The 27,243-nt window shown below is 37.7% G+C and overlaps 1 protein-coding gene across 1 annotated transcript; it reads right to left on the bottom strand.

The window, feature by feature from the left end:
* DCAF13 (DDB1 and CUL4 associated factor 13) lies at window positions 1-27,193 on the bottom strand. The gene is made up of 11 exons (XM_086741133.1): window positions 27,061-27,193; window positions 25,011-25,210; window positions 23,742-23,849; window positions 21,843-21,932; window positions 20,802-20,957; window positions 20,120-20,197; window positions 16,173-16,255; window positions 14,085-14,249; window positions 10,525-10,660; window positions 1,806-1,969; window positions 1-934 (listed from the first exon to the last, which is right to left on the bottom strand). The coding sequence occupies exons 1-11, from the start codon at window positions 27,128-27,130 to the stop codon at window positions 847-849; spliced, it is 1,338 nt and encodes a 445-aa protein (XP_086597259.1). The 5' UTR covers window positions 27,131-27,193; the 3' UTR covers window positions 1-846.
* Window positions 27,194-27,243: the final 50 nt, after the last annotated feature.

The following is a 27,243-nucleotide window of genomic DNA, read 5'->3' as shown; positions in this document are numbered from 1 at the left end:
TACCTTATGAAATGCAAAGATTTTATTTTTTATATATAAACTTAAAATAGAAGGCTTATAAGAAAACTCGCCTATAAAGTTTCTAGGTTTTATATAAATTTGTGTCATCTTTCATCCAGATTTTGGAAGTTTTAAATCAGCTAAAGAGACAAGATATTTATTCAACTATGTCATTATTAATATTAGCAACTTCAACAGTCTGAAGTTTTATGAAGTCACATAACAATAGGTAAGAAGACAGAACAAAATTATAAATATATTTACAGATGTCTGATATTTTTGTTGAACTCCTTTCGGATAAAAGAAAAATAACGTATTGTGCTGTAATAAGTATAATGCAGTATATTGTCAGCTGAAATAATCATATCTAATCCATGGCCTTAAGGTCACTTGTTTACTTTATTAAAAAATCCAAACAAAACAGTATAAGGACAACTCCTTTTACAACTCTATGAGGAAAAAAAGGTTTTTTTGGCCTCTGACAAATCTGAATCCATTTCATCCTTCTTTTGTGGTAATGGTACCACGGAACAGGTCTGGAACTACAGGTATCCTCCACCACCTACCAAGTTATCTGCTTATAATCAAAAGGGTCAAATTCCACTGCAATACACAGTGTTGAGCCGCTAACGTCACAAATGGAGGTGGCAATAAAAGATGATAGGGCCAATGCAACTATCCAAAGCAGATGATGACTTGAGAAATCAGAGCATCTGAATACTTGGGAGAAAAGCCATGCTTCTAGAGTCATATACTGCCTTACCAACGTCCATCAAATTTTGTTCTGTGGATTCATTCAATAGTGACATTTTCTTTCATTGTGACATTTTGAACATGTGAAAACAGTTATTTCACTACTGCCACAATATGTTTCTTCCTCTCTGACACAAATGGCATAGATCCTGGTTTGCTGTGCTTACGACGATTCAGCTCCCTAGAAACAAAAAACAGAATAATGAAGTTCAGTAGTCAGCACAAAGATTTAACAAATACTAGCTTCCTCCTTAAGCTACTAATGGAATAATACTCATGGATATCCTACAATTTTAAAAAAAATAAAAATTGCTCTGCTTTATTAATCAAAAATCATGTACTTCTCCTTTGAGAAGAAGGATTGTCCCTCTGAAAAATAACTTTTAAATTGTCTAATTTAGAAAAGTTTCAAATTGAACCTTTTCTTGGGAGCTCAGCGTACTTGGTTTTCACATCAACAGGATTTGCTGCTCAAGTTTGTAGATTCTTTCAGCTGAGAAAGATGATTACAACCCACCCCTTCCTGTTTTACTGTTAATTTAATGGCTCCAGCAAAGTACACCACCTTCTTCTCCTAGAAATACCAATAAGTCAATGATCCAGGTGACTCAAAACACTCATCCTGGAGTCTGTTCATGAAAAACAACCCACAACCAATCAACCAAAAAACCCAAAACCCAAACACCAACAAAACAAACAAAAAAAACCTCCACATAGCCAGAACAGGGCATTTTGTTTCCATTGCCATGTTGCATCATGTCATGCTTAGCAGAGCATTGTTGCTCCTTCCAATACAGTATTTGCTCCCATTTCTTCAGTGTACTTTTGGGAAGCAACCAGTCCTCGCTGATACTGTCACTTGTCTGCGTTTTCCTTACAATCAAAGGTTAATCAATCCAGTAGCTCATGATCACTTATTCAGATATTAAAAGTAGCTCATACTTGTTCCTCCCACACACTGTAGATCTACCACTCCCATACATTGCTGCTACAGCACTGCAGTGATGCATTTTAAGATCACCAGAAAACAAAACCAGAAGAGGAAGACATACTTTCGCCGACGAGCTTCTCTCATGATACGCTGTTCCTTGATTTGGCAATATATGCTCTTAGGCAAGTGACGGTGTTGAGCTATGCGTCTGATCTGTGGGTGATACTGGAACTTCTCCTTCAGCTTCTGATTGTAATTCATAGCTGCCTTCTCTCGTGGTGCAAGCTACAGGGAAAACGACAGACAACCATGTTATAAAAGAACAGAGATTTAACTGTCACTATTTTCTCTACAAAACAAAATTCAAATTTTTAATTCCAACGGCATCCTTCTCACAAACGGCTGTAACCACAGAAACTTCAGAATTAGGGCAGGTAAGTAATAAAACCCTACAATTTCAACAATACCCCAATGCCCAAATGCAAAACATTCTCAGTTTCAAAGCTCAGTGAAGTAACTGAATTTACTCCCTGAAAATTAGATTTCAATTTGCTGTAGAAAAAGAAGAGAGAATAGAAATAGCTGATAGTAAAACACCTTTGATCAATGTCTGCCTGCTTTCCTAACCTCTGATGATGATCAACTTCTGCTTGTGAAAAAAAGATTTGCAGGCATTTTAATCACTAGCCAGTGTAAGTACAAATGCTATAAATGATATAAAATGCTATAAATGCTATAAAATGTCTCCATGAACAGCTTTACAGATAGCCCTTTAGGCGGCCTAAATCTTACCCAGCGCCTTGATCCATTAGGAAGCACCATGTACATATCAGATTTCAAGTATTAGCCTGACTATATGGCACACGGGGACTTACAACTTGCATCACACAGCTAAAAATATCTTAGTATCACAAACATGTGCAATACAGGTAAGCTAGTATTACCATAAAAGACCTTAATTTTATCCATGTTTAACATTATGTCTGAGCCACCAGTGACAACAGCGAAAGTGAGTGTTGTGGTTTTGTTTAGTGAGGAGGGGCTATGGTGGCAGCTTCTGTAGGAAACTGCTAGAAGTCGCTCCCCTTTGTTCAGTGGACTTGGCTGGGCCTAGGGCAGACTCGCTGCTGGCCAAGGCCAAGCCAATTGGTAGCAGAATGTTGTGTGATAACGCCTCTGCGATAACGTTATTAAGAAGGGGAAAACAGGAAAAAAAAAAAAAGAGAGAAGATGTGAAGAAGCTGAGCGGGGGCAGAGAGAAGGAGGCACAGGCCTCGTGGGCCTTGCAGGCCTCACCCTCTGGTTTTTTCCACTAGGTATGTTTCCTTTCATACTAATGCTTATTTATCAAAAGGGAAAGATCTGTGTGCTGTATTTTTGTTTTAAGCATGCATTGCTTCACAAGGAATATCAGTTTCTGTGTATTTTGGATTTGCTCAGAACTCTGGGAATTTCAGCTGCATTTCGGTCTAGTGAGCTTTCATATAAACAGAAAATCTGTTAATATTAAATACTAGGAGAGGATAATCCTATCTTCTTCCTCTTTCCCAAAATACACTCTAACTCAAATATTTCAGACATTTAAAAACCCTCCATATTCTCAAATAAGCAGTAGCTTGAGTCTTTTGCCCTCCCACATCTGTTGCATCCACTATTACCTGCACCTAAAGTATTAAAAGCAAACAATAGTTCAGCTTCTGTGTATTTCAGCTTCGCAACCAACTCTGGTTCACTAATCTCTTACTTTCCAGAAACACAGAACCTGAGTTTCAGACACTAACAAAAAAAACAAACAAACAAACAAAAAAACAAACAAACAAAAAAACCAAAATAGTAACAAAAGCAACAACTTTATTACACAAAAAAAAAATTTGGAAATTCCACCTACATTATTATAAAACATGCTTTTCCCCCTGCTTTGAAATCAGCAATTGGCTATTTCTTCTCTACTCTGGAGGTCACTTTTAGAAGTAATGTATTTTAGAATATTTCATAAACCCTGAAAAAACAAGTATCATTCTCAGATAACTTTATTCCAAAATACCATTAATGGTCTGAAAGCAAGTATTAATAAAACATACAGCAAAGAAATTTGTCCTCTGGAACAATACAGAAACCAGTTACCAGATGCAGAGTTGCTCATTGTTTAGAAAATTCTTACTCAGGCATCAGAGACACATAATACTCTTAAGCTCTGTTTCTCCACAGTCTCTTATTTGTAAAAACAAATCCCTCTGCTTTACTTACATTTATCATAACCTCTCAAATTGCAAGTGAGTAAATTTTATAATCTTAACCCACTAAAACTAACTCCCCCTGCCTTTTACTGGATTTCCACCTAGTGAGCCAGCCTGAATAGCTGGTTCATTCTCAATAAATCCCAGGTGTTTCCACTCTGCAGAAAATTGCCAACATAATCCAAATTAAAGAGCTTTTATTTTAATTAAATGCAATGATTTTTCTTTAATTTAAAAAGAGCAAATTGCTGCTGATTTAGTATAACCTTGATGATTCTACAGACAAGAGGTGAATCTGTAAATTAAAGATATATCCAGGTTATCTTATTTAAAAAATTAATATAGACTAAGCAGTGGTTATGTTTGAGTCTGATTCCATTTTTACGTGTAACGTGTTATATAGAAAGGCACATAGCTGGTGACTTTCCATCCAACTACCAAATGCCAGTGCCCGATATACCAGGCTGTGCTAAGTGCAACCTCATCTACATGATGATAAAAAAATTTTGCAGTAATGAGAAGTTTCTGTCTATTTCTGAGAGATAGCAGATAGCTAAAAAAGCAGACTGCAGTGATGCACTGAATTCCAATCTCTCTCTTGAAAGTCATTTTACAAAGGTCAACGTAAACAGCTGAAGAGAACAGCATTACTTCCCATTCTGCTTTGAGCTGGAGAAGATGCCATAAACGCAGCACGATTAAAAGCAGTAGTAGAGATCTTGTTTATGGAGACTAGAACACTCCACAATGTAATAAATTAGGATTTATATGACATCATGAGTGGAAGACATGCTCAAAAATAATGTATGACCCTTTTTTTCATACATTGCAAAAGTGAATGTGCAACTTCCTTCCTCTAGGAGGAAAACAGAAATTATGTGGCAGAAAGACAGCTGATTTCTGCAATTACCACAGCAATACTTCACAGCAAATACCGAGAGTGGAAAAAGGGGAAAAAGAACTCTAAAATGCAACAAAGTTGTCAGCAGTAGGAAAATGCATCCTCAAGTAAACTGTCTATGCCTCTTTCCACCCTCCAGATGATAGAGGCTGGTTATTTTTCCCATCTAAGCAGAAAGAAGGTAAGCATTTTTCCAGAGTCCCGATTGAAGAGCTAAAAACACCTTTAACAAAAAAAAAAAAAAAAAAATCTCCTTTCAAAGAGGGCTGTATTTGTACTGTGCAGTGTTTAAAACTTCACACTTCTAGACTACTATAATTCAGCATGACAGTATGAAATGGCTTTTTATCTATCCTGTCCAGGTTGCCCTTCTAGGATAGCGCAGACAGAGCACAGATGCAACATATTTTTAGAATGCAAATATATCCCAGCAATTTTCTACACCATAGCTTGTCTTTATTTATTTTTTTTCCATTGCTCTGCTGAAAACACCTTTCTAGAATTATTGCTATAAAATTTATTATTCATTGTTTCCTTGGACTAATAACTTAAGGCTTCTTTACAGCTAACTCGACGACACAAAGAGAAGGGTAACACAGATGGTAAGAGCACAAAACGTTTTAAGCTACCTTTGCATTGAATCACAAACCCAAAATCACTACAAGAAGAATGCCATGTCACACAGTATCTGGTACTGCTTGTTATCAGCCTTATCTCACAAAATGGAACTGTCTACTAGAAGCAGACTGAAAGGATATACAATTACATAGACAGTTTTGATGCGCTCCTGCTAACGCACTTTGCTAGATCAAAACCAAGACTTGTAATTGCACTGTCCCGTCTTTTTCAGTCCTTACTCAAAAGTGGTTATTTCTGCATCTTGTGAGAAAGCAGCAAACCTATGCTCCACTACTGTTACACTTACTCCTTACACTAGTTTTACATTTACTGAAATAAAAATAATTCCCAAGGAGAAAGTTTCCTTCTTCAATTGTTCAGTGCACCATTCTAATTCTTAACTACTTTGAAAATGTGAAAGAGCCAAATTTTGCAGCTGTTACTCAGCTTTAACACTCTAAGAACCACAAGTATAGATTTTTTTCTAACATGTTATAGAATCATAGAATAGTTTGGGTTGGAAGGGACCTTTAAAGGTCTTCTAGTCCAACTCCTGTGCAAGGAGCAGGGACATCTCCAACCAGATCAGGTTGCTCAGAGCCCGGTCCAACCTGGCCTTGAAAGCTTCCAGGGATGAGGCATCCATCACCTCTCTGGGGAGCCTGTGTCAACATGTTCCACCACCCTCAGTGTAAAAAATTTTTTCCTTACATCAAGTCTGAATCTACCTCCCTGTACTCTAAAACCATTACCCCTCGTCCTATCACAACAGGCCCTGCTGAAGAGTTTCTTCTCATCTTTCTTATAAGTCCCCTTTAGAAGACTACTATAAGGTCTCTCCAGAGTGTCAACAGATTGAAGAACAATACAGCTTTTTAATGTTTCACTGATGGTCCATTGCTTTCACTACAATTCAAAAAAGCCAATCTATCCCTTTCTTCATATTAATTATATTATTTCTATTTTGTTAACTGAACCCTCCATTACTGCTGCTTTTCCAACCTTTTCACTCAGATAAGGCTCCATTTTCTTATTTTCCTCAAAAGCCAAAGTCATTTACCTTTTTAAAAAAACAAGATTTCTCCAAAAGCACAGGTATAAAAGCCTCAAACATGCTTAACAAGTCAAATTCCATGTACAGTATTTGAACAGTCTAGAGTATCTTGAAAGTCTTGTTTAATTTTAATAATGTCTTTTGCTTCTAGACATGCAGAGCTAGGTGTTTTCTGCTTTAAAAATAAAACCTGTTAAGTCCCAGTTAATAACAATTATTTAACCGACTTTTATTAAAAAACTAAACACTAAGTTCTTTCAAATCAACTTCTGTAGTAGCTCCAACAGAGGGATTTGGAGGTTGTTATCCCTATGTAAAACCCATGTAGACTTAATTGTCAAGGGAATGGAGACACAGCATGCCTCTGGCTCCTCCAGAGATTTTTATTCTTACTTTAATGTTTCACTGATTTTGAATAATGAGTGCAATGCCAGAGACATTAAAAAAAATAAAGGAAACATGCATGTCAGAACTGATGACTGCTAGGGTAGCCACAGTTCAGAAAGTACAACTTTCCAACTAAATAAATGTTCATCAGTCACAACATAAGTACTATATACTCACTGTAACTTCCTTGGAGCCCAGCAATGCTAAAAATAAATAGGACTAACTAGTCACCAAATAAATATACTATTTTTATTACTAGTTTTATTACTATTTTTCTTTCTCTTTCAAGATGCTAGTTTCCATCCAACCCCAACCCAAAAATATCCATCTTAAAATACAATGTATTACAAGATGTTAGCATTATGTCAGAAATACAGTGACCTTTGGATGAGTCATTCAATCAAATCTTCTCACCAAAGAAAACAGCAGACCAAGCAACTAAGCATTAAAGACATATTCTGACACTTCCGATAGGATTACTGAGTGTTCAGCTTTGAATATTCAAAATGTTCAAAAAATAGCTGCAGACTATGGAAGAACCGGGCCTTTTTAAAATAAGAAAGCATATGTCTGTGAAGATAAGAACACCAATCCTCTAAAAAAGAAGGAGCAGGTATAAAGAAAAAGAGTGGAACCTCATAAATAGCCATTAACAGTTGCAACATTAAGAATCACAGGAACTACCAGGTTGGATCAAACAAGGATTGGCACAGTTGTCTGAATCCAAGCAACATTTCCAAAGTATATCCAAGAATATGGTAGGCCATTAAGATTCCACTCTTAAGCTCTATTGGCAGCAATTACTCTCTAAACATCTGAAAAACAAAATTTCATGCTGCTTCTAAAAAAAAAAAAATTTAACAGTATAGCAGCTTTGGACAGTTACTAATCTAATACGTGAATTCTGCATCCTGCTAAATTCAAGGCTTCAACAGCATCATGGTTGAACACATTTCCACACAAGATACAGGGATGTGAAACATTATCTCTTCTTATTATAATTCTTTACTAGTTCATTAGCATTATCCATGTGAAATGAGAGCATTTTTTCTATATCATTCGTTATGTCCCTGTGTTTCTGAATTACTTTGCTTTCTTAAGATGCCTTTGGATGCTGCAAGGTGGTTTTTTAAGATAGGATGACAAGTTTTGTGTCCTAAACAACAGGATGACTTTCATTTCTGGCAGTAAAAAAAAAAACCCACCAAAAAAATAGAAGACAAAAACCAAACAAACAAACAAAAACTCACCCCACCAACCAAAAAAAACACCCTCAAAACAACAAACAAACAAAATCAAACAAAGAACTCCCCCACATGCCACTTGACCTGTGTTATAGATAGCCGTCGACTTAGTTCTCTTGGGAGCTGATAGCCAAAGAGCATTGATAGAAACGCTTACAAACCCTTACAGGCATGCATGCTACAAAAGCTGTATTTGCATGATCCCACAACAGCAGAACTGAATTGTATCCACAGCCTCCAAGAGGCATGTCAAACAGCAACAATGTACTTCCAAACAGGAAAAATACAGACAGGCTATTTTATGTAGGATTCACTGCCAGGTCAAGAAACGCAAGAGTATTCATATGCAGGTCATATCCAAGACCCAATTGTTCTTATTGCTGGGGCCAGTTTTCACTGCAGAAAACAGCAGAATGTCATTTACCGCTCTACATGCTGAACACTTAAACAATAGCTAAGTTGTCCTTTTGGTATGTCAGGTTTCTACGATATAGGAGTAGTTGGGTTTGCCTATTACTGCGCAGAATGAAGTACCCTTACTCTTTCATAAGAAAAGGAGCCAATGTAATCTAAGAATTGATAGAGCGAATTTTCTGTTCACACCTGAAAACATTAGGAATCATTCTAATGAAAATTGTTATTTCTGACATTCTTTTTACCCACTTGTCCTTCACAGAGTAAAGATGCATGGCAAAAATACCACACAATTCTGTTGTAGAACAGTATCTTAGAGAAAGACAGCGTGTTCCTTCTGTACTAAGTGTGAATATAGTGAATAAAGTTTCAGCTAATACTGTAAAACCAGGTGAAAAGGGCATTGCTATGACCATATGGATACAACAGCAGGAAAGCAGGTAATATTTCTGCCCAATACTGCACTGTCTAAGCAAATTCAACATAAAAGTTAAATCAAAAAGTAAAGCCTATAATAAGCTTTGCGCAGTCCTTGGAATTAGCAAGTATGGTGCTGATATTTAAACATTAAATGTTCAACTGAAGCACTACGTTCCAAATACCTACAGCAGGCCATGGCTAGAGATACACATATTGTTTTGGCTGTGCTACTCCATACCCAGTGCTCCACAGTGCACTACATCTCATTCCACATTGTAGTCCTAAGTACTCCTACCATTCCCATTCATCTGCCACCTCTCAGCTCTGCTCCAGTTCCCTCCTGTACAGATACTATCACCTGATGTAGCTTCACGTAACCGCAGGCAGCCCTAGACATAACTAAATAGATCCATCCCCTTAACTGTACAATATTTTCCTCTGAATTACAGCTTCCCTTTCCTCCCCCCTCAATCTTTCACAAGATCAAGTAGAAATTCCCCAAGCATTATTTGACAGCTACGCTGATGGGCTCAGAAAAAGCAATGTAAGCACCTCCAAAATACCACAACAATATAAAGCTATGTAAAGGGATTACTCCCAGCAAAGTGTCAAATTCATTCTCCAAAGTCATTCGATGCTTTAATACAACTGTGCAGACGAATTCTAAATGATGGGATGACCTTCATTTCTGATAGTAAAAAAAAAGACCCAACTACCAAGTAAAAAAAAAAAAAAAAAAAAACCCCCCCAAAAAAAAACAACCCCAAAACAAAATAACGACCAACCAACAAAAAAAAAACCAAAAAACAAAAAACTCCCCCACATGCCACTTGACCTGTGTGGTAACTGTAATAGAACATTTTGGCTTTGTCTACACATAAACATTTGAAGAAGTGTAACTGAAAAGACATGTATCTAATTAGACTGGTGTCTGTTCCTACTAGGAACACTTCAACTAAACTGACTTACATTGAATTAAATGGACCTCAGACACCACACTAGTTTGCCCACTTGATATCTGAGAATTACATAGGTTAACAACAATCTCAGTTATGCATCGGTGCAAATGGTCTATTTTACAACACATATGCTTATCACAGTATGAACTGCATATGAACCAGCCGCATGCCAGTAACAATTTTTAAAACTAATAACTCTAAGCTTCAGTAGAACGACTTACGTATGGCAAACCAGAATTTATTGCTTTTTCTCTAGTGCAAAGGGATGAATTCTCACCTGTTGCACTCAGGTTAAAAAAAAATCTGATTTGGTTCAGTTAGAACTGATTACATTAAACAAGGTCAAAAAAAAAAAAGAAGTCATCTTGTGTAGAAATAATGAGACGTGTAATATTATTATTATAAGCTGCAGTAAGTGCAATGAGCTATACTGCATATGTCAGTTTTCAAATTAAATACAAATGTCAAACTACAATTTCACATTTCCCCTTAAGAAACAAGTTATTAGGAGCTGAATAAGCTGACCAGTTGTAATAGCAACAAAAAAAAAAAAACAAATATCTTGTATTGTGATTAAAAAAAAAAAAACCCAAATGCAACTCTTACCACTCCCAGCTTTTCAGAAGCATTAGCTTTCCACAGACGAATATTCATCTCATCTGAGCCACACAGGATGTATTTGTTATCTGAAGTCCACTTTACGGTGATGACATGCTGCATTCGCTTTGTATGATACACCTCCCTAAAGCAAAGAGAAACATTTGTAAATGATCTATCATCCCTTTTCCCACCAACATTACCTTTCAACAGCAGAAAGCACTCTGTTAAAGGCAAAATATATTTTTGCTGTTGGGGTGGGGTTTTTTGTTTGTTTGGGTTTGGTTTTTTCCTTTTTTTTTTTTTTTTTTCCCCAAAATGACTTATTAAAACACAGACTTGATCTTAAGTCTATATAGAGAGAGATTCAAATAAACTATGATGGTTAAACTGATAAAGGACCACCTAGGATAAGATGCTTTTAAAATAAGTGCTTTCATAGCAATTACAGTAAAAAATTAAAGAATAACTATTTTTGCAAAACATGCCATGGGTATACAATATGATATGCACACTGTTCCTGAAACAATTTTCATTAATATGCTGCTACACTAATCAAGCATTACAGAATGAAACTGCAGAAGAGTGGCTGCCAAAGAATCCGACACCATCATTACAAACAAAAAAGAGAACGGTAAATAAACAGCTCAAACTGTCTATTTATGTCATGGCAATGCTTTGGCTACTCTGCTTTGTGATTTCCTTCCTTTCCACATAAATAGACTTCCTTATCATTGTCTAAAGGACTCTAGGAAAAAAAATTTAAACCCTAAAAACTCAAAGAAAAGTCTCCAGTCCTGCAAACAAGATGTCAACAAGACATGCCAGCCAGTAAAAAAAGGATTTAGAATAGCTGTGTGGCTACTAAAGCATAAACAACATTTCATTTCTGCCGATCAGACTTCTGCTCAACAAGTGCTGGCACCTGTTGAAAAGTGTTTCTACTTATTAGATTTAAACCAATATTTAAATGAAACTCTAATCTAATTTTCATTAAGTATGTACCAAACAAGTAGAACAATATTATTCATAAAGTTATTATTTTATTTCTGCTATAAAAATATAGGACTAAGTACACTTTTCTGGTAATTTTAATTAGTGTTTAGTATTCTAAAGCTGAAGAATAAGTTAAGGCCTACTTATTGTCCACTAATACCCACTCCTTTGGTATATCAGTCACGCACTGCAGCTTAGAGACTATTCTCTTTTTTCTACACAGTTATTTGTACAAACAAAATCCATCCAAGTAGTAATGGAAAGGAAATATGAAACAATATCTGTTCAAGGTCTGTGGAAAAACTAAACTGGAGTTGAGCTGGTGGGGTTGTGAGAAAAACAAAAGTAATCAATATACCACCTTAAGTAAGCTTTAATAAGCTTAACCACCTCTTGTAATTCACACTCAAGTGATGCTCAACAAGAACAACCATGTGGAAGACTGAGCATGAGTACCTTCAGAAAAACATCAATACTTGTATCAGCTTTTTACTGACGTTGATGTTTAATAGTGTATGTGCACATATGCATTTTCATAAGCATTTCTATGTTTACTTTCTATGTTTACTTTCATTTTATTATTTGGCTCAGTAACAAAGCTTTTCTTCCCCCACTTTTGGGGAACTAAGTCCTTTTCCTTTCCTTACTCTGAATTTTCAGCCTTTGTCTCTCCTGTTGCTGTCATCACAAGTTATTAAGTACTGTTCTCAGGGAAAGGAAAAACACAAAACACAGCCAAGGAACTTGGATCTGTCATTTTAAAAAAACTCACACAGACATCCAGTTCCATTTACCAAGAATTTACTTAATTTAATCAACTTCATAATAAATCTTATTTCTTATGGCTAATCAATTTCCTAATTTAAAATTTCATTTTAAAATAAAATAGCAAGCACTAGAAATTAGGAGTTCTTCAGATTGGCAGGAGATCGAAAGTCAAAACCAGAATACCAACAGGATCCCCTGCCCTCCCAGTTTTCCAAGTGGGATCAGATTTTCCATTTGGAGACTTTTTCTCCATTCCATGGGATTAATTTCAGCTGTGCAATTCTGAAAAAAGCCAAGTTTCTAAAGAATTTTAAGGGTCACAGAATGCCCTAGCCAGCTTACATGAGGCTAAGTGCTTCATTTGTAAGGCTCTTCCTCAGTAGATTTATGGCCACCATGCAGAAGTGGAGAAAAGGGGGCGTCAAAGAGGAAAATTCCATCTACAGGTCTTGGCAACAACCTGCTATAATGTGGAATAAAGCCTTTTACTATTACATTATGGGGTCTGCAAATTTCCCCTGAATGCTGTGCTTTAACTTTGCGTATGACCACTTTTGCGAACACTACTCTTTCACAGAAAGGAAAATCTGTAGAACACGAGCTGCTAACCATAATAATACAATAAATATTGGATTATTAAATAATTAAAACTAAACAAAAATAAAACCAAAACAAACCAACCCAACCTACAAAGGAACTGCAATATCTAATTACATTTAAAATACTATTGCAAGACAGGAAGAAAGTGAAAACTACCTGTAGACTAGTTCTAAAGGAAAATTTAAATAGCCCCTCTCAATCTTTAATGCAGGAGCATACAAACAGTTACACTGAATAATGCATACATAACTGCATCAATCAATAATAAAGACTCCTCTCCCAATCAGTATTTCAACATTTCCATCCCCCCAAACCACCTAGAACTTGACATACTAGCAACTTTTTGGGGGACTGAAGTCAGAGAGAGAAAGGGAACTACAAGTAAAATAAAGTCAAGAATAAGGAAAAAAAAAAAAAGATGAAGAACTGACAACAGAGAATAATGAAGGTAGGTTTATGAAGAATAAATGATACCAGACAGATCTGATAACTTGCTTCAATTTTGATCAAATGGAAAAAAAAATAAAAAAAAAAATGGAGACACAGTAGATCCAATCTGAACTTCAGCAAAATATTTAATACACTGCCTTATCAAAACTGACAGGAAAAACTAATTCAAAGTGAATTATATTCAAAGCACTGTCACATGAATCAAAACCTGCTTAAGAAAATACGAACAAAAGGTAATAACCATACTGAAACGGATCACAAAAGTGTCCCAGACTGATCCTCAGGGATTCATACAACACCGCTTTTCACATAATGCCTTTAGCAACCATCCATACAGGATGAAAACAGTCCCTAGAAAACCAAATGCTACGATGTTGTAAGGCACTGTAAACTTCAGTGGTAAGCAATGCAGTACAAAGTGACCTAAAAACATTAAAGATACATATAGAGGGAAATAAGATGGGACTCATCTTGGTAAAATACAAATGAGTACACCCAAAAACAACAAGTCACTGCAATTTTAATCCAAAACTGCATAAAAACTGCTATCCGTTAAGCAGGTTCTTCCCTTCTCCAGAATTATCTGTCAACTACATGACCTGTCAATCTCGAGTTATACACAGAGTAAGATTTCTATATTCACAGAAAGTGAATGCCTCAATGAAGATGTTACTGAATGAATTATGAATTTTGAGGACAATCAGAGGGAGGTTATTGGAATGAACGACAGCAAGAAAGGTGTAAAAATTACTCACCTGCTGTGACCTTTGTCTACAGGAAAAATACGGACAGACTTATCAAAGCTGGCAGAGACAAATTCTTTCCCAGTGGGTGAGTAATCCACATCAAGAACAGCAGATACGTGATCCATATGCACCGTCACAGGTGATTCAAGAAAGCGCATATCGAAAGTATATAAGCTTTAAAATAAACACACCAACAGCTCAATATCTTAACAGCTCCCAAGTAAACAGTACATTTTTGCTGAACAGCTATTGTAATCATACATAAAACAGACTTAAGGATAGATCCATATTGTAGAGGAAACTCTTTAAAACTGTTCAAAACACATTAAAAGAAAGAATAATGCAGTGTTTGGTGCTTGAAAAAAGTTTAATAACCAGAGGCTTTAATTATTGGATCAGAATTAGGTTTCTCCCTCACTGTGAAAGAACAGATAGTTTCCATTATTCCCTTCATCATCTGCTCGTGGGTCACTGACCAAACCTATTTCTTCTATCACCACACTGTCCTCCTTTACTGCATCTTCAGACATAAGTGTATAACCTGAACTTGGACAAGCATCTCTGAACCATTACAGCAAGCCTATTAACTCAGCAAGGTTTCTAGGTATTCCCATACTGGGAACTCCTAGTAATTCAGAGTCTACTGGGAAGTTCCTGTTTGGCTGGCACTCTTTCCTACTGCCTAATTGTTATTAGGCCAGGTAACATAGGAGTCCAAGGGAAGCTTGGTCCTTCGATACATGGAGATACTAGTTCAGCAGAGCACACTACCTGTAAAAAAGTATTACACTAAAAATAAATACACAGCTGCTGGACCAAAGCGGCTTTGCTCTCAAGCACTTCAAAGCTCAGGTGAGGTCTACCTGTACTCCCTTTGAATGAACAAGCCGATTGATACATAGCAAGGTATAATAGCAGAGTAGTTAATTAATTTCCCTAGTGTCAATAAGCAAAGGTGCTTTACAGACAAAGCATTTAATGAAACCTGCTTAAGATATAGTATTTAGTAGAACTACTAGATTAAAAACTTGTAATTTAGCAGGTTTCTCACCCTCCTTGCAGCAGATGAATGCATAACTAGAATAAATTCAATGTCTCTTATTCAATAGTTTACTGACAGCTATTGCTTTTTCCTTCTAAATACCCCAAGAAAAAGTATGCTAGCATCATACTCAAAACCGCTGCTCCATATAATCAGATAACATTTGCATGTGTGTTGTTGATATGCATTTGCCATTGCACTTATACTAATTGCTTCAGCTAGCAAGAAGACAGTTACAGCTACCATTTTTAGTATAGGGAAGGAAGGGAAAAAAAAAACCGTAGAAACAAATAGATTAGGTAATCTGGTAGCCTTACTATACCATAAGCAAAATAGGTGAAAAGCAGTACATTAAATACAGAACCCACTTTTAAGATCTGGGTCAGATTCCACTTCCTTGCAAAAACAACCTTAAGATAAGTGAAAAAATTCCTGTGTTCTAGAAGAAAACAGTGATCTATTGTTAGATCACCGACTTCCTGGAAAAAAGGATATGGAGCACAATTTGCAGTGGCCTAGTTTTGAAGAGACAGCTTTTTCAATATCAGATTAACTGTTCACATAAATAGTATTGTTCAAAAGTAAAAAACTGCTCCAAGACATTGAAGGGATAAGTATTTCAGTCTCTGGAACTGTTTCACAAAAGATTAATTTTAAGAAATGTTCTCATAAAAATAGCTGATCAGTACAATATATCCAGCTTCGCAAGAGCTGGTAAGAAAATAAACACTTCTACTGCCTCAGACTGGACCAACAGTGTTCATTTTCCAGGTCCTGTTGCAAATTACACTTGCATTGGTTCAGCTGCATTTTTTGTACGTTACTCTGCTTTTTTCTCCCCAGTACTGAAATATACAGAAAGAGGTAGTCCACTATCAAGTCTTTTTTTTTTTTTTTTAATCAGTGAGCCTATAATTCTCTAGGTTATTGCTTAAGTGATTCAAATTTTGAATTTAAGTAGGTTTTTTTAAAATGTATTTTAGTATGACAATTACTAAGATATAGATTGAAAACATAATATGATAAGGATTATCAGAAAGCAAGGTTACACTTACTTGTAATCTTCATTTGCTGCAGTAAAAACAAAAGCTTCCATGGGGTTCCAACACAGTGTATTTGTTCTCATGTTCAAGATAACCTGAAAGATATTCACATTGCTTGTGTACACCTTGTTACAGACAGTAAAATACTCGCTATAGTTCAAAGCTTCCTATACCACTGCAGACACGCACTTTCTAGGTACAGCAGAGGAATAGTGAGTGACATGACAGAATGTTTCCTTAGCAGTGTTAGAATTGGAACTGAAGAACTTCCTGCCCCCCATCATACACCCACTGCTTTGTGCTACTGCAATTAAATTTTCCTCTGTAAGTCATCTTAGAAGCAAATTCTTCTAAGTGGTCATTTAACAAGTAAACATGTTAGTGGCCAGCATGTAAACCTGGAACTTCTGAAAAATTTCACTTCTCCACCATATTTACAGGAACCTTTAGTGAATTAATATATAAATATGCCTAATTAAATGGTTATTTCAAACAATATAGTCATTAATTGACAATGTGAACCAGCATTTGCAAAGTGATTGTAACATTTTTGTGTTCTCCTAGTTATTACTAGCCTTTCATTATATTATCTCTGAAATTGCAGTTCATTAACTCTCCAGGACAGCTGCCATTTCTTGTTGAAGTGCCAAGCAACGTGTGCAGAAGTTACTGTGTTGTTATCCACTCACCACTATCCCTGTATTAGCAGTGAATCATTTCCCACACATTCGTAAGATTTGCTTGCTGCTAGTATGCAGATGGCTACAAAGAGGCCAGTTTGCCTTGAAGTGGAGGGCAGGCAGCTGATGACAATGCTTCTGCTTTGCTAACAAGAGGCACTACGAAGCGATATGTCGGATGCCCCCACCCTGGGTGAGGGAAGGGGAGGCAGGAAGGAGGTCAGCTGACCCCCCCTTACGACACAACAGCTTAGGCTTCTGCTGAGTCTTGGAGGAGTTTTCAACATCAAAAGCTATTTAAAAATAAATCCCATACAGTATGCCTGACACAAAGTAGATGTATAATTACAGAGCAACTTATTAACAATCTAAACAAGTCTAAACACAATGCTCCAGGCCAGCCATAATCCTGCTTGAAAATCCTGAAATTTGGGTGTTCAATGCTATGGTACTCCAAACTAATTTTTGTTCTCAGCTTACTATACAAAACATTGTAAATTTACATAAATACAGTTGTACAATTATAACTTTTACAATAATTCCTCTACTGAACTCCCCACCTCCTCCCAAAAAATTTGCCATTTTATGACTGTGTGCATATTCTCAGGATTCTCATTCTCCGTTAAGTCCTAATTTCCTAGATGACATTATTCTGTGCAGTATGAAGTCAGCAGTGCAAGACACTGCTTATTTTCAGAAATTACATGCATTCAGACATGAATGTAATCATCAGATCTCTAAAGTGATCTCCACTTTAAAAAGTTACTTAACTGGAAGAATAGGCCACTGAAAGGCTCTATGTTTACAGCAGTGCGGCAACTAGAATTTGTTCAGATTTCAGTCCTGTTCTTCTAACTATAAACCTTGCACAGATCTGGGAAGCTAAAAGTTAAGAAGGGTTCTTTATTCTTCCCTGTCCAAGTTCTTCAGCCACTGCAAAATGAGTACACAATTAACTTAAACATATATGTATGATAAATATTTTAAATCAAGCCACAAAATAACTCTAATACTGCCAAAAAACTCCTTTTAAAAGGAGTCAGGTTTGGTCAAAATCCATGCTCCAAATCTTGCTTCATTATTTTTTTCCACCCAAACTTCAAGTGTTCAGTTTATTTCAGTAGCGGCATTTGTAATTTAAACAGTGCCTAAGAAAAGGATTCTCCATACAGTTCTAGCATCATCTTCAAGAACAACTATGTAAGCAACCTGGGCTGGATATTAATCTAAAGACATTATTAATGGCATTTCAGAACTATCTAAACTTGTAGCAAAGCCATCTTCTTACACTATTTTTTTATTGATTATAGATACATTTAGTCATTTCATAATAAAAAAATCCTTATTAAGACAAATCAAAGTTGTGAAATCACTGAAGACTTGACTAGCTTGCTTTATTTACTTTTACCATGAGCACTTACTTAGAAAGAGCGTCAGTTTGGAGATTTTGAGATTACTTTAACAGAAAAACAGATGACACAAATAATTAATCTGTTCTCCTTTACAAGGTATTTGGTTCAGGTGATCAGCTAAGATTGTTACAATTTCAAGCAATTGATGACACAGTTCCCGTCAGCCGTTCAAATGCTGAAGTCCATCTTTAAAAGATTCTGAGCTTTCCTTCTGCAATCTTACAGGTTGCACAAGAATGTCATCTAGTTTTAAAGTGTACTAACTTCTATTAAGCCTTCCTCTTGCCATGCAACAGAAGTGCTTCCCTTCATCTTTTCTCAGCTTTTTTTATATTATTCATTTTGCACTTATGCAGCATCTCACCTTCTTATTCATCCCTCTCAGAAACCTAAGACTTTGAAACGCACAGACAGGACAAACAGGCAAGAGAGCTACTGCTTCATGATGTGGGAAGTTGTACTCCTATTTCCACTAAGGAAGAGACTTCCACCAAGTTCCAAACTCAGGGCAGCGTGTGAGCTGCTCTGCTGATTAAAGATGAGGAACACAGCAGTGCCAGGAGCCAGTGGCCATACATAGGTAAGGTACCTCTAATAAGCAGCACCCTTCTCTTAGGAGTTACAAAGCTCTCAGCTCTCAAAGCAGAGATGGACATTCAACTGCCTCACTACAGTAGAATCATCCCTAGCCCAGCAGGAAACCCAGTAGAAGCTACTGTATCCACAGACGGAAGGAAGTATTAATCAGTGTTGGAAATGCACCTAAGCATGCTGCTTACTACACGAGATACACATACATGCACACGCGTATATACTTTCATATATTTAGCATTTATACACATGTAAAATTCTGTTAGACACAAACTTAGTTTACAAAGGTTCAGACTACATCCTTTTAACTTTTAACTGCCGATCTACAGCATTGGCTGTGTTCCTTTCAACACTCACGTCTCCAACTGGCACTGCTGACCGTTTTTTTTATAAGCACTGTCTCAGCAGCCCAAATTAAACTTCATTAAAAATTCACAGAGAGAGAAAGAAATACTGTTATGCCAACAACATTCCTACTTTATAACTAAGTTAAGTACCATTCTAGTGACCGAGTGTATATCAGACCACTGTCATTGCAGACAGCACATAACACACCAGAAGGATACTCAATGTATATTAAAAAGCCAGAATATTGTATTTCAAGAAGAAAATTGTTAAGATAATTCTGAGGTTCAAAACTACTGAACTTGATTGAGCTAAATATGTGTGTATGAATTACTGGCTTCTTGTTTCAAATAAATACATACATTCTCTTAAAGATAAATAAGGATCTCCATGTCATTGGTAAATTCCACATATAGGTAAAATTTTGATTCCCCTGCAAAGGATTTCTGAATGTTTATACTAGCTGCACAGGGGAGGGTTTATCTCCATGCAAAAGAAAAACACTTTTTCAAATGCAGAGCAAGGCTCTCCAATGGCAGAAAGGAAATGCCTTAGAAGTTATCTTGTTTCTTTCTGGCAAGAAGGAAAAAAAAAAAGAAAAGAAAAAAAAAAAATCACACAAACACAGAGAGAATGCAATACAGGAACAGAAAGTTCTTATTGTGAAATTGCTGTCAGGTCAGGCACTTTATCAAGAATTACAACAGCACAAGCATGACAGCCCATTTAAATGCAGAAAAGGGCCCTTCTAATGCTGCATGGTTTAAAATCCCAACAGTAACTCAAACTCAGTCAAAAGACTCAAAACTAGACCATGAAAACTCAGTGAACTCATAGTTCACAGCTTCCTTTTCTCTGTTGACAACAGTTACAGACTATGTACAGATTTAGTATGATTATTAGTGCCATAAGCATCTGTTAAAAAGATTACCTTCTTTAATGGAGTTGATTTTCTCATATCATATAGCACAATATTTCTGTCAGAAGCACAGCTTCCCAAAAGGTATGTCTAAAAAGAGATAAAATAAAAAAGTTCCTTTTTCAATTAAGGAAATACACTCATCATTCTTTCTGTGGAGCTAATTATTCAACACAAACATTTTAAATAGCTTTCCCTGTATAATTCAGAATCCACCCAGTCCTCTCTACTTCACAAGTAACAAGCAAATCCTCATAAACACTTGATCTACTAACACAGCCCACCCAAGAGGTATATATATAATTTTTTTTGCCATGGAGAGGAGGAGAAGTCTTGATCACGGGGAGTACAGTACTGGAACAAATGAGAGCTCCACAGCCACATAACCACTACACTGACGACTGACGTATAAGATACATATATTGCTGTGGGCAGAACAGAGACCACTCTGCTTTTCTTCCTCCTCTCCCCTAATAACAGAGACAAAAGACAAAAAGATAAAAATATATGGTACTATATTCCAAAGCAATATAGCCATTAAAATATACGTATACATCCCCCTAAATATTATATTAAAACATGTACCAAAATCTAAATTTGGAAAAACTTGTTAAAGATGTTGTCAATAAGAGTTTAGATCTTACATTGTTCAAGAAAAAAAATATTTATTTCCAATACACAACAGAAACATTACCTCAATGGGATTAAATTTTACACTGCTTATGCTATCAAAACCCCATGTCAGAGAACACATGGGACTTGTCCTTTGCTCATCCCAAATGTCCACTTGATGGCCACAAGTGGCAAAAACAGCATCCTTCCAGTGGTGATCAATTCCTGTATACACTGTCTTTAAAAGAAAAACAAACAAAAAAACAACACAAAACCACAAAAACAAACAAACAAAATTAAAACCAATTGTATACATAAATATGCAAGTACATTCTCTTACAGTCTGACATGTTTTTATTCACTTACATTACTGAAAATCAAGTCACCACTGCTACCAGCAAGTAAGACTTCTCGGATATACCCTTACACAACAGACCAGCTTTCTGTGAACACAATTAACGTGTGGGCATGCTTGCATTTCTTGTGGATTTACAATGGAGTCAGCATTAGAAGCCCATTTACAAAGTCCTGGTTGACTTTAAAGCAAACAATAATTTTAAGGATACAACTACAAATTTTCAATGGAGACCTGAACAGATTCCATAGACATTATAACAACTGAAGTTTCAAACTATCTATTTACAAAAAGCATTTATTACAGTTCTTAAAATAAGCTTATTATAAATTTAAAGTGCTGAAGTATCTATTTTTAGTCTGCTTTTATCAAAAAGAAAGACATAAAGTCAAAATTTTGTTATTGAATGGCTGCAAGGTATTGGCATGAAAAGGAAGTTATTTAATGCAGACTAAGCACTGACGACACATATCTGAAGAGAAAGAGACTATAGAAAGATCTGACCAGTTTGCAGGAAGGGATTAGTAGTAGAGACAGATTTAAACAGTCTCTGAGATATCCCTTTTTGGTTACATGTAAAATAAATACAATAAAAACTTGAAGATACTTTAAAACTGCTATTATAAAATTTGATGCCCTCACCTTACAACCCACTAGGGTAACAGGTGATATCAAACTATTTCTCTCCCCTGCAAAACCTAGATAAGAATTGGTTCAAAGTTAATACAAAAGAAGAGATGTGGAAAAATCAAAACTTAGATTTACTACCTTTCCAAGAATTGTATGAATAGGTTCTTCTTCTTCTCCATATTCTGGGCTCTCCATTTTCCACTGCTTCACAGTTTTGTCATCACCAACCTGAAAATATTGGAGAAAGCATGTACAGTTTTAAATAAATATATTCTGTTCATTTTAATAGATGTGCTTTGCAGTTAAGTACAGGCAGCCTTTCAAAAAAGAATGATCTAAGACATACACAGAAGTAATGTGCTCTCACTTGCCTATTCACTGTTCCCTTTTATACCTCCAAGCTGAAGATTAGTTCTTTCCTTGTCATAATATTTCACTATAAATTGAGAAGGTACATGCACATCGTCTGGCTGGAATGGAGTTAACACTCTTCAAAGCAGTCCATATGGCACTGTGTTTTGGATTTGTGGTTAAAACAGTACTGATGAAGCGCCAATATACTGGCTATTGTTGAACAGTGCTTGTACGGTGTCAAGGCATTTCCCCCGCCCCGCTCTATCAGTCACCATCCCTGCTTTCCCCACTAGTGAGTAGTCTAGGTGTGCACAATAGACTGGGAGGGGACACAGGCACGGCAGATTACCCAAATTGGCCACAGGAGTATTCCATACCACGTAACATCATGCTCAGCAACAGAAACCAGGGTAGCAGAAGGAGAAAGAGAGGGTGAGGGATCTGACTTCCAAAGTAGCTGCTGCTCAGAGACTGCCCAGGGATCTGTCTGCTTGCAAAAGGAGGTGACTGATTGTCATTGTTGGCGCACCAACGCCTTTCCTTCATCTATTCAACTGTCTCTATCTCGATCCATTAATCTTTTCCAGTTTTCCAAACAGGTACTTCCAAGGTAAAATAGGAAAAAAGCGAGGTGGAATGATGACTGTTTTTTTAGACTACATTTTGTGATTCTTAATTGAATGGCACCTTAAACTGCAAATTGTCTTCCGGAAGTTATTTTGATGAGCACGTAAACAGTTAAAAGGCACTTTCCACTTCAGTTATTCGAGTTGCCTGTTCCTAACCCCATGCCACCTCTCGCACAAGCTCTTGCATGGCTATGCAGTGACCTGGATCAGGAAAACTGGACAAAAATAAGTTAGCTACAGAGGTTTAACTTCCTCTCCTGACAGCACTACTTCTGTTTCTTCTTCCTCTCTCTCAATTGTCAGGTAGAGGGACTGTCAAAAGGGGATTCTAATTTGGAGTTACTTAGAATTTTTTGCTATGGCTTCCCCTGTATCCTAACTACTGTCCTCATCACACGGTATGTACTTCAAAAAAGACAAACGTATTGTGGTGAAAACGGCTCTTCAATGCCCAGCTCAAAAGAAGCAAAACCTCAGGACACTCTACTATTCCAAACCAATTATTTTTAACGTATCATCTTAGAACTGTTTTAATGCACACAGGAAAACATACTATTTCCAGATGGTTTACACGCAACTGAATCAGTTGTGGCTGATGTAAGTTAATAAAGCTTTACCATAACCTTATTGAACATAATTACTCAAATGGAATAACCTTGAATTAATCAGCTTATCTTTAACCACACGGTATGAAAATGCTTACTTTTTTAAGTGTTTGTATGTCTTCCAATGAACATTATCTACTTCTTCAGTGAACATTATCTACTATTTTAATGAAAACTAGTTTAGGCAAGTTTTAATTACATGACATTTGCAAATGACATTTGCAATTTTCTAGTATTTATCCTTTCCATAGTCTTGAATAACATCGATATCACAACACTAAAAAATTTTAATCAGAAACAGAACTGTCAGGTTCACCAACAAATTGAATACATGCGTTCATACAATATTTAAATGTTGTATGCCAGAGGGTAAGCTGCTCACTGTAAAACAGATGGTGAACATGCACTCCGTACTGCTGCACTGTACTAAGGAGATACATTATACTTACAGTAAAGAATGATGTACCACAGAAACGAGCACACATGCCTCGAACAAAGCCTTCATGGGCTTGTATAGTACGAATACACTGTCGTTTGGTCAAGTTCCAAATTTTAACCTGTTAAAAACAGAAAAGTATTCTGTTGTTACTTAGGTTTTCTACAGCCCACAATTGCAGCTCATAATTCAAGTACAAGAGATCGCACATGTTGTAACGAAATGGCATAGGTGGCCTGAACGCTGGCCAGATTTTATAATGTTAAAACTACTTAATTATTCCCTTTGGGGGGGGGGGGGGGCAAGTTATGCTTTTTCCTTCTTACCCCTTCCCCCCACTCAAGCTGTATACTTAGTGTATTTTTGCATTCTCCTGTTTTTGAACTAGAATTCTTGCTATAAGACAGTAGCAGTGATAATTTCAGCAAAAAATGCATGTACTGTTAGTACCCAGTACTTTATGCACTCTACCAGTGGATAAGAAATTTGGCCAATGTTTCATTTAGATTTACTCCCCTCCTCTTTGAAAAGGTTAATCTCCCTTACACTACTGCATGACATACCTATCTTCTACAAAAAGCAGAAGCCAACCAGCTACCAAGAAGACACCTTTAAAACATACAAGTACTATCAAATGAACAATGTAAGGGTGAGAAACACAGAGAAGACAGAAAAGAGACAATTTTCTTCTGCAACTGACTCCAATAAAAGTGCCCTTGCCTGCTACTTGTAATATTTATGTACAATAATTAAATTAATATAGGTTTAGCATTTTTTAGGCAACATGCTAAATTATTATTACACAAATTTTCTGGTTGTGTGCCCCTTCCCCCTAGCTCATCTGACTTCATGTAAACTTCTGAATCTGTAGCAGTTTAACTTCTTCAAGGGGAAGGGAGGTCACAAGGGCAACACAAAGCAATCACTATGGACTGTAAATATTAACATTCACTGCTCCATCCTGCAGGACTGAATGTCACACCCTCTGCTCACAGCTGAAAGCTGCTGCCTAAAGATTTTTGAAACTCTTTCTGCACTGGGAGGCCACAACCTGTTGTTTGAGAACCACTGCCCCTAACTGGGCAAATTGTATCTTCTGAGAGAAGACAGGGTATCATAGCTGAAGAAAGACACAGAAGAGAGATAAGCAGGGCAAATAAAAAAAAAAAAACCCACAAAAAAACCCCAACACACCAACAAAAACAAACACACAAAAGAGGAAGAAAAAAGAAAAGAAGAAAGAAAGGTATCTTGTTTGTTGTGGTTTGTAACTGCAGCTTACCTCGCCATCACAAGCTCCAGAGAGCACTGTAGACAGACTCTTTGGATGTTTGGCCATGCAATTAACTCCATCTCTGTGGCCATCAAGTGAGCTGAGAAAGGGTTTTGCAAACACACGTTCTAGCTTTGTTGCATTCAGAGCTCTTATGTACTCTCTTGGAACCTCAAATGGATGCAATACAGGGTCATAGTTTCTTGGAACTGCAATAAGAATAACACAGACATTAGAAACCCATGTATGTAGTATAGTTCAAGGAAGCTGAATTAGCAAGCATTTCTCTTTGATGTTCCTGCCATGACAGAACTTTCTGCAACATGAACACTTTTGCTATTCCTACTGTTTTGAAATTGGTCTGTGGGATTGTTAATATGCTCACTTAACAAGCTTGAAGTTAATAAAGTCTGAAATAACTCTGAAATTACTTGATGTCCTTTTCAAGGGTATACTGCTAAACTAATAAAGATATAAACGTACACAACAAACTATAAGTTGCAGACATCTTGCAACTATTATTTAAAAAAAAAAAAAAAACCAAAGAAAAAAAACCCAACAAAAAACAAATCCCACACCACCAGCCTCCTACCAGTAAGCTCTAACATACACAGAAAGTACACAGCTACGTGGACATGCACAAAGAGAGACAAATTAGCTGTCTTCATGCTTAGTCAGCTGCAAGCCAGCCCTGGCTCAGAAACGAGACTCATTAGCTTGGAACTTTGCTAGCACTGTCTGGTTACCAAACAAGAGCATTTGCATCCAACATACTCCAGGCAAGGGTCTCCCTGCATCCGTGTACACAGATGTACCTTACAATAAACTGAGAAAGACAATGTATATTGACATTGTGCTTCTGGTTTTTGTCTCTTTCATTCTGTTTCATGCAAAAAGGTTGAAAAGTCAGCAGAGCAACTGACAACAGATCACTCATTAGGAACTTATACTTAGTTCAGTCTGCTGACTTCCAAAGATTATTTGATGGGTATCAAACCCTCTAAAATCTCTGATGAAACGGAGTTGGATATCACTCTGCAATATAACACAGAACTTGATTTAACAGCTTACACACAAGGTGCACTTAGAAAACTAAGATGTATTCTGCTACTGTCCCACTGGATAACTTTGATAATATTTTCCCATGTTATACGTATGTTACCACAATTAGATAACTAGAGGATGCTAGTTACAATGGTACTGTCCACAACACAGCCACATCTAGTTCACAACACCCACCTCAAATTCAATCAAATAATGAGGTATATGCAATTTAAAATACTACAGGAGTGTCGTACAGCTCAAAAGAGTTTGATTTGGGTTGGACTAGATGACCTTTAAAGGGCCCTTCCAACCCACACTACTCTATGATTCTGTTCTATGATTTTGCTCATCCAAGATATCCAGAGTTTTATTCCTGCTCTTTCTGATGAAGCGTGGCCATTTTGCAAGCTTTATTTCTGACCCTACGTAGAAACTAAGCCTCATTTCTATCCTGTTACTGAGGTGTAAGATCAGCTGTAACCGCGCTTTCAGACCCCGCTCCGGCACCCCGAGAACCCGCATTTGGGCTCCTGCCAGGCCCAGTGACGGGACGCGCGCGCACCGCCGGCCCGGGACAGACACCCGCGGCCCCGCCGGCGGGCAGCACGGGGCCGAGCCCGGCGGGGAAGGCTCGCGGCCCCGCCGGCGGGCAGCACGGGGCCGAGCCCGGCGGGGAAGGCTCACCCCCCCGCCGCGCCCACCACGACCGCCCCGGCGCCTCGCGGCAGCTGACGGCCCCGCCGCCACAGGCCGCCCGCGCGCATGCGCAAGGCGACCGTCACCGCCTCCTCGGCCGATCCGGCGGCGGGAGGGAGGCAAGGCCGCAACCCGCCCGGGGCTCCGCGGCTCGCAGCTGGCCGGCACCCTTCTCCGGGGCGGGGGGGGCCGGTGGTTTAGCTCAGCAGCGAGGCAAGGCCGGCGGTCGCCCAAGCTCCTGCCTGCCTGCCTTCCCTCCCTTCCTCTCGCCGCCCTCTGCGCTCCCGACCCACCCGCCTGCCCCCCGCTCGGGGCTCACCGCGCTGCAGGTCCAGCTTGGTCTCGCGGACGTAGTCGTCGGGGTTGCGGCTCAGCACCTTGACCCGCATCCCGCCCGCTTCCGCGCCGCCGGGCAACGCGCTGCGCCCCCCACCCCCGCGCACGTGACCGGATGCGCCCGGCGGGCTGTTCTCGCGCGACGCCGGGACCGGCCGTCAGCCTG

Source organism: Chlamydotis macqueenii, chromosome 2, assembly GCF_036417535.1.
Source record: "Chlamydotis macqueenii isolate bChlMac1 chromosome 2, bChlMac1.mat, whole genome shotgun sequence".
In the NCBI taxonomy this organism is placed as follows: domain Eukaryota; kingdom Metazoa; phylum Chordata; class Aves; order Otidiformes; family Otididae; genus Chlamydotis; species Chlamydotis macqueenii.
This window is presented reverse-complemented; position numbering and strand designations above follow the sequence as displayed.

Excerpts from the sequence above, each read along its gene's own strand:
- DCAF13 (XM_086741133.1), bottom strand. The coding sequence starts at position 27,130 with ATGCGGGTCAAGGTGCTGAGCCGCAACCCCGACGACTACGTCCGCGAG. Across the intron at positions 21,933-23,741 it reads GTGGTACATCATTCTTTACT|GTTGGTGATGACAAAACTGT; the intron begins GTAAGTATAATG and ends CAATATTTTCAG. Across the intron at positions 20,198-20,801 it reads TAAAATTTAATCCCATTGAG|ACATACCTTTTGGGAAGCTG; the intron begins GTAATGTTTCTG and ends ATCTCTTTTTAG.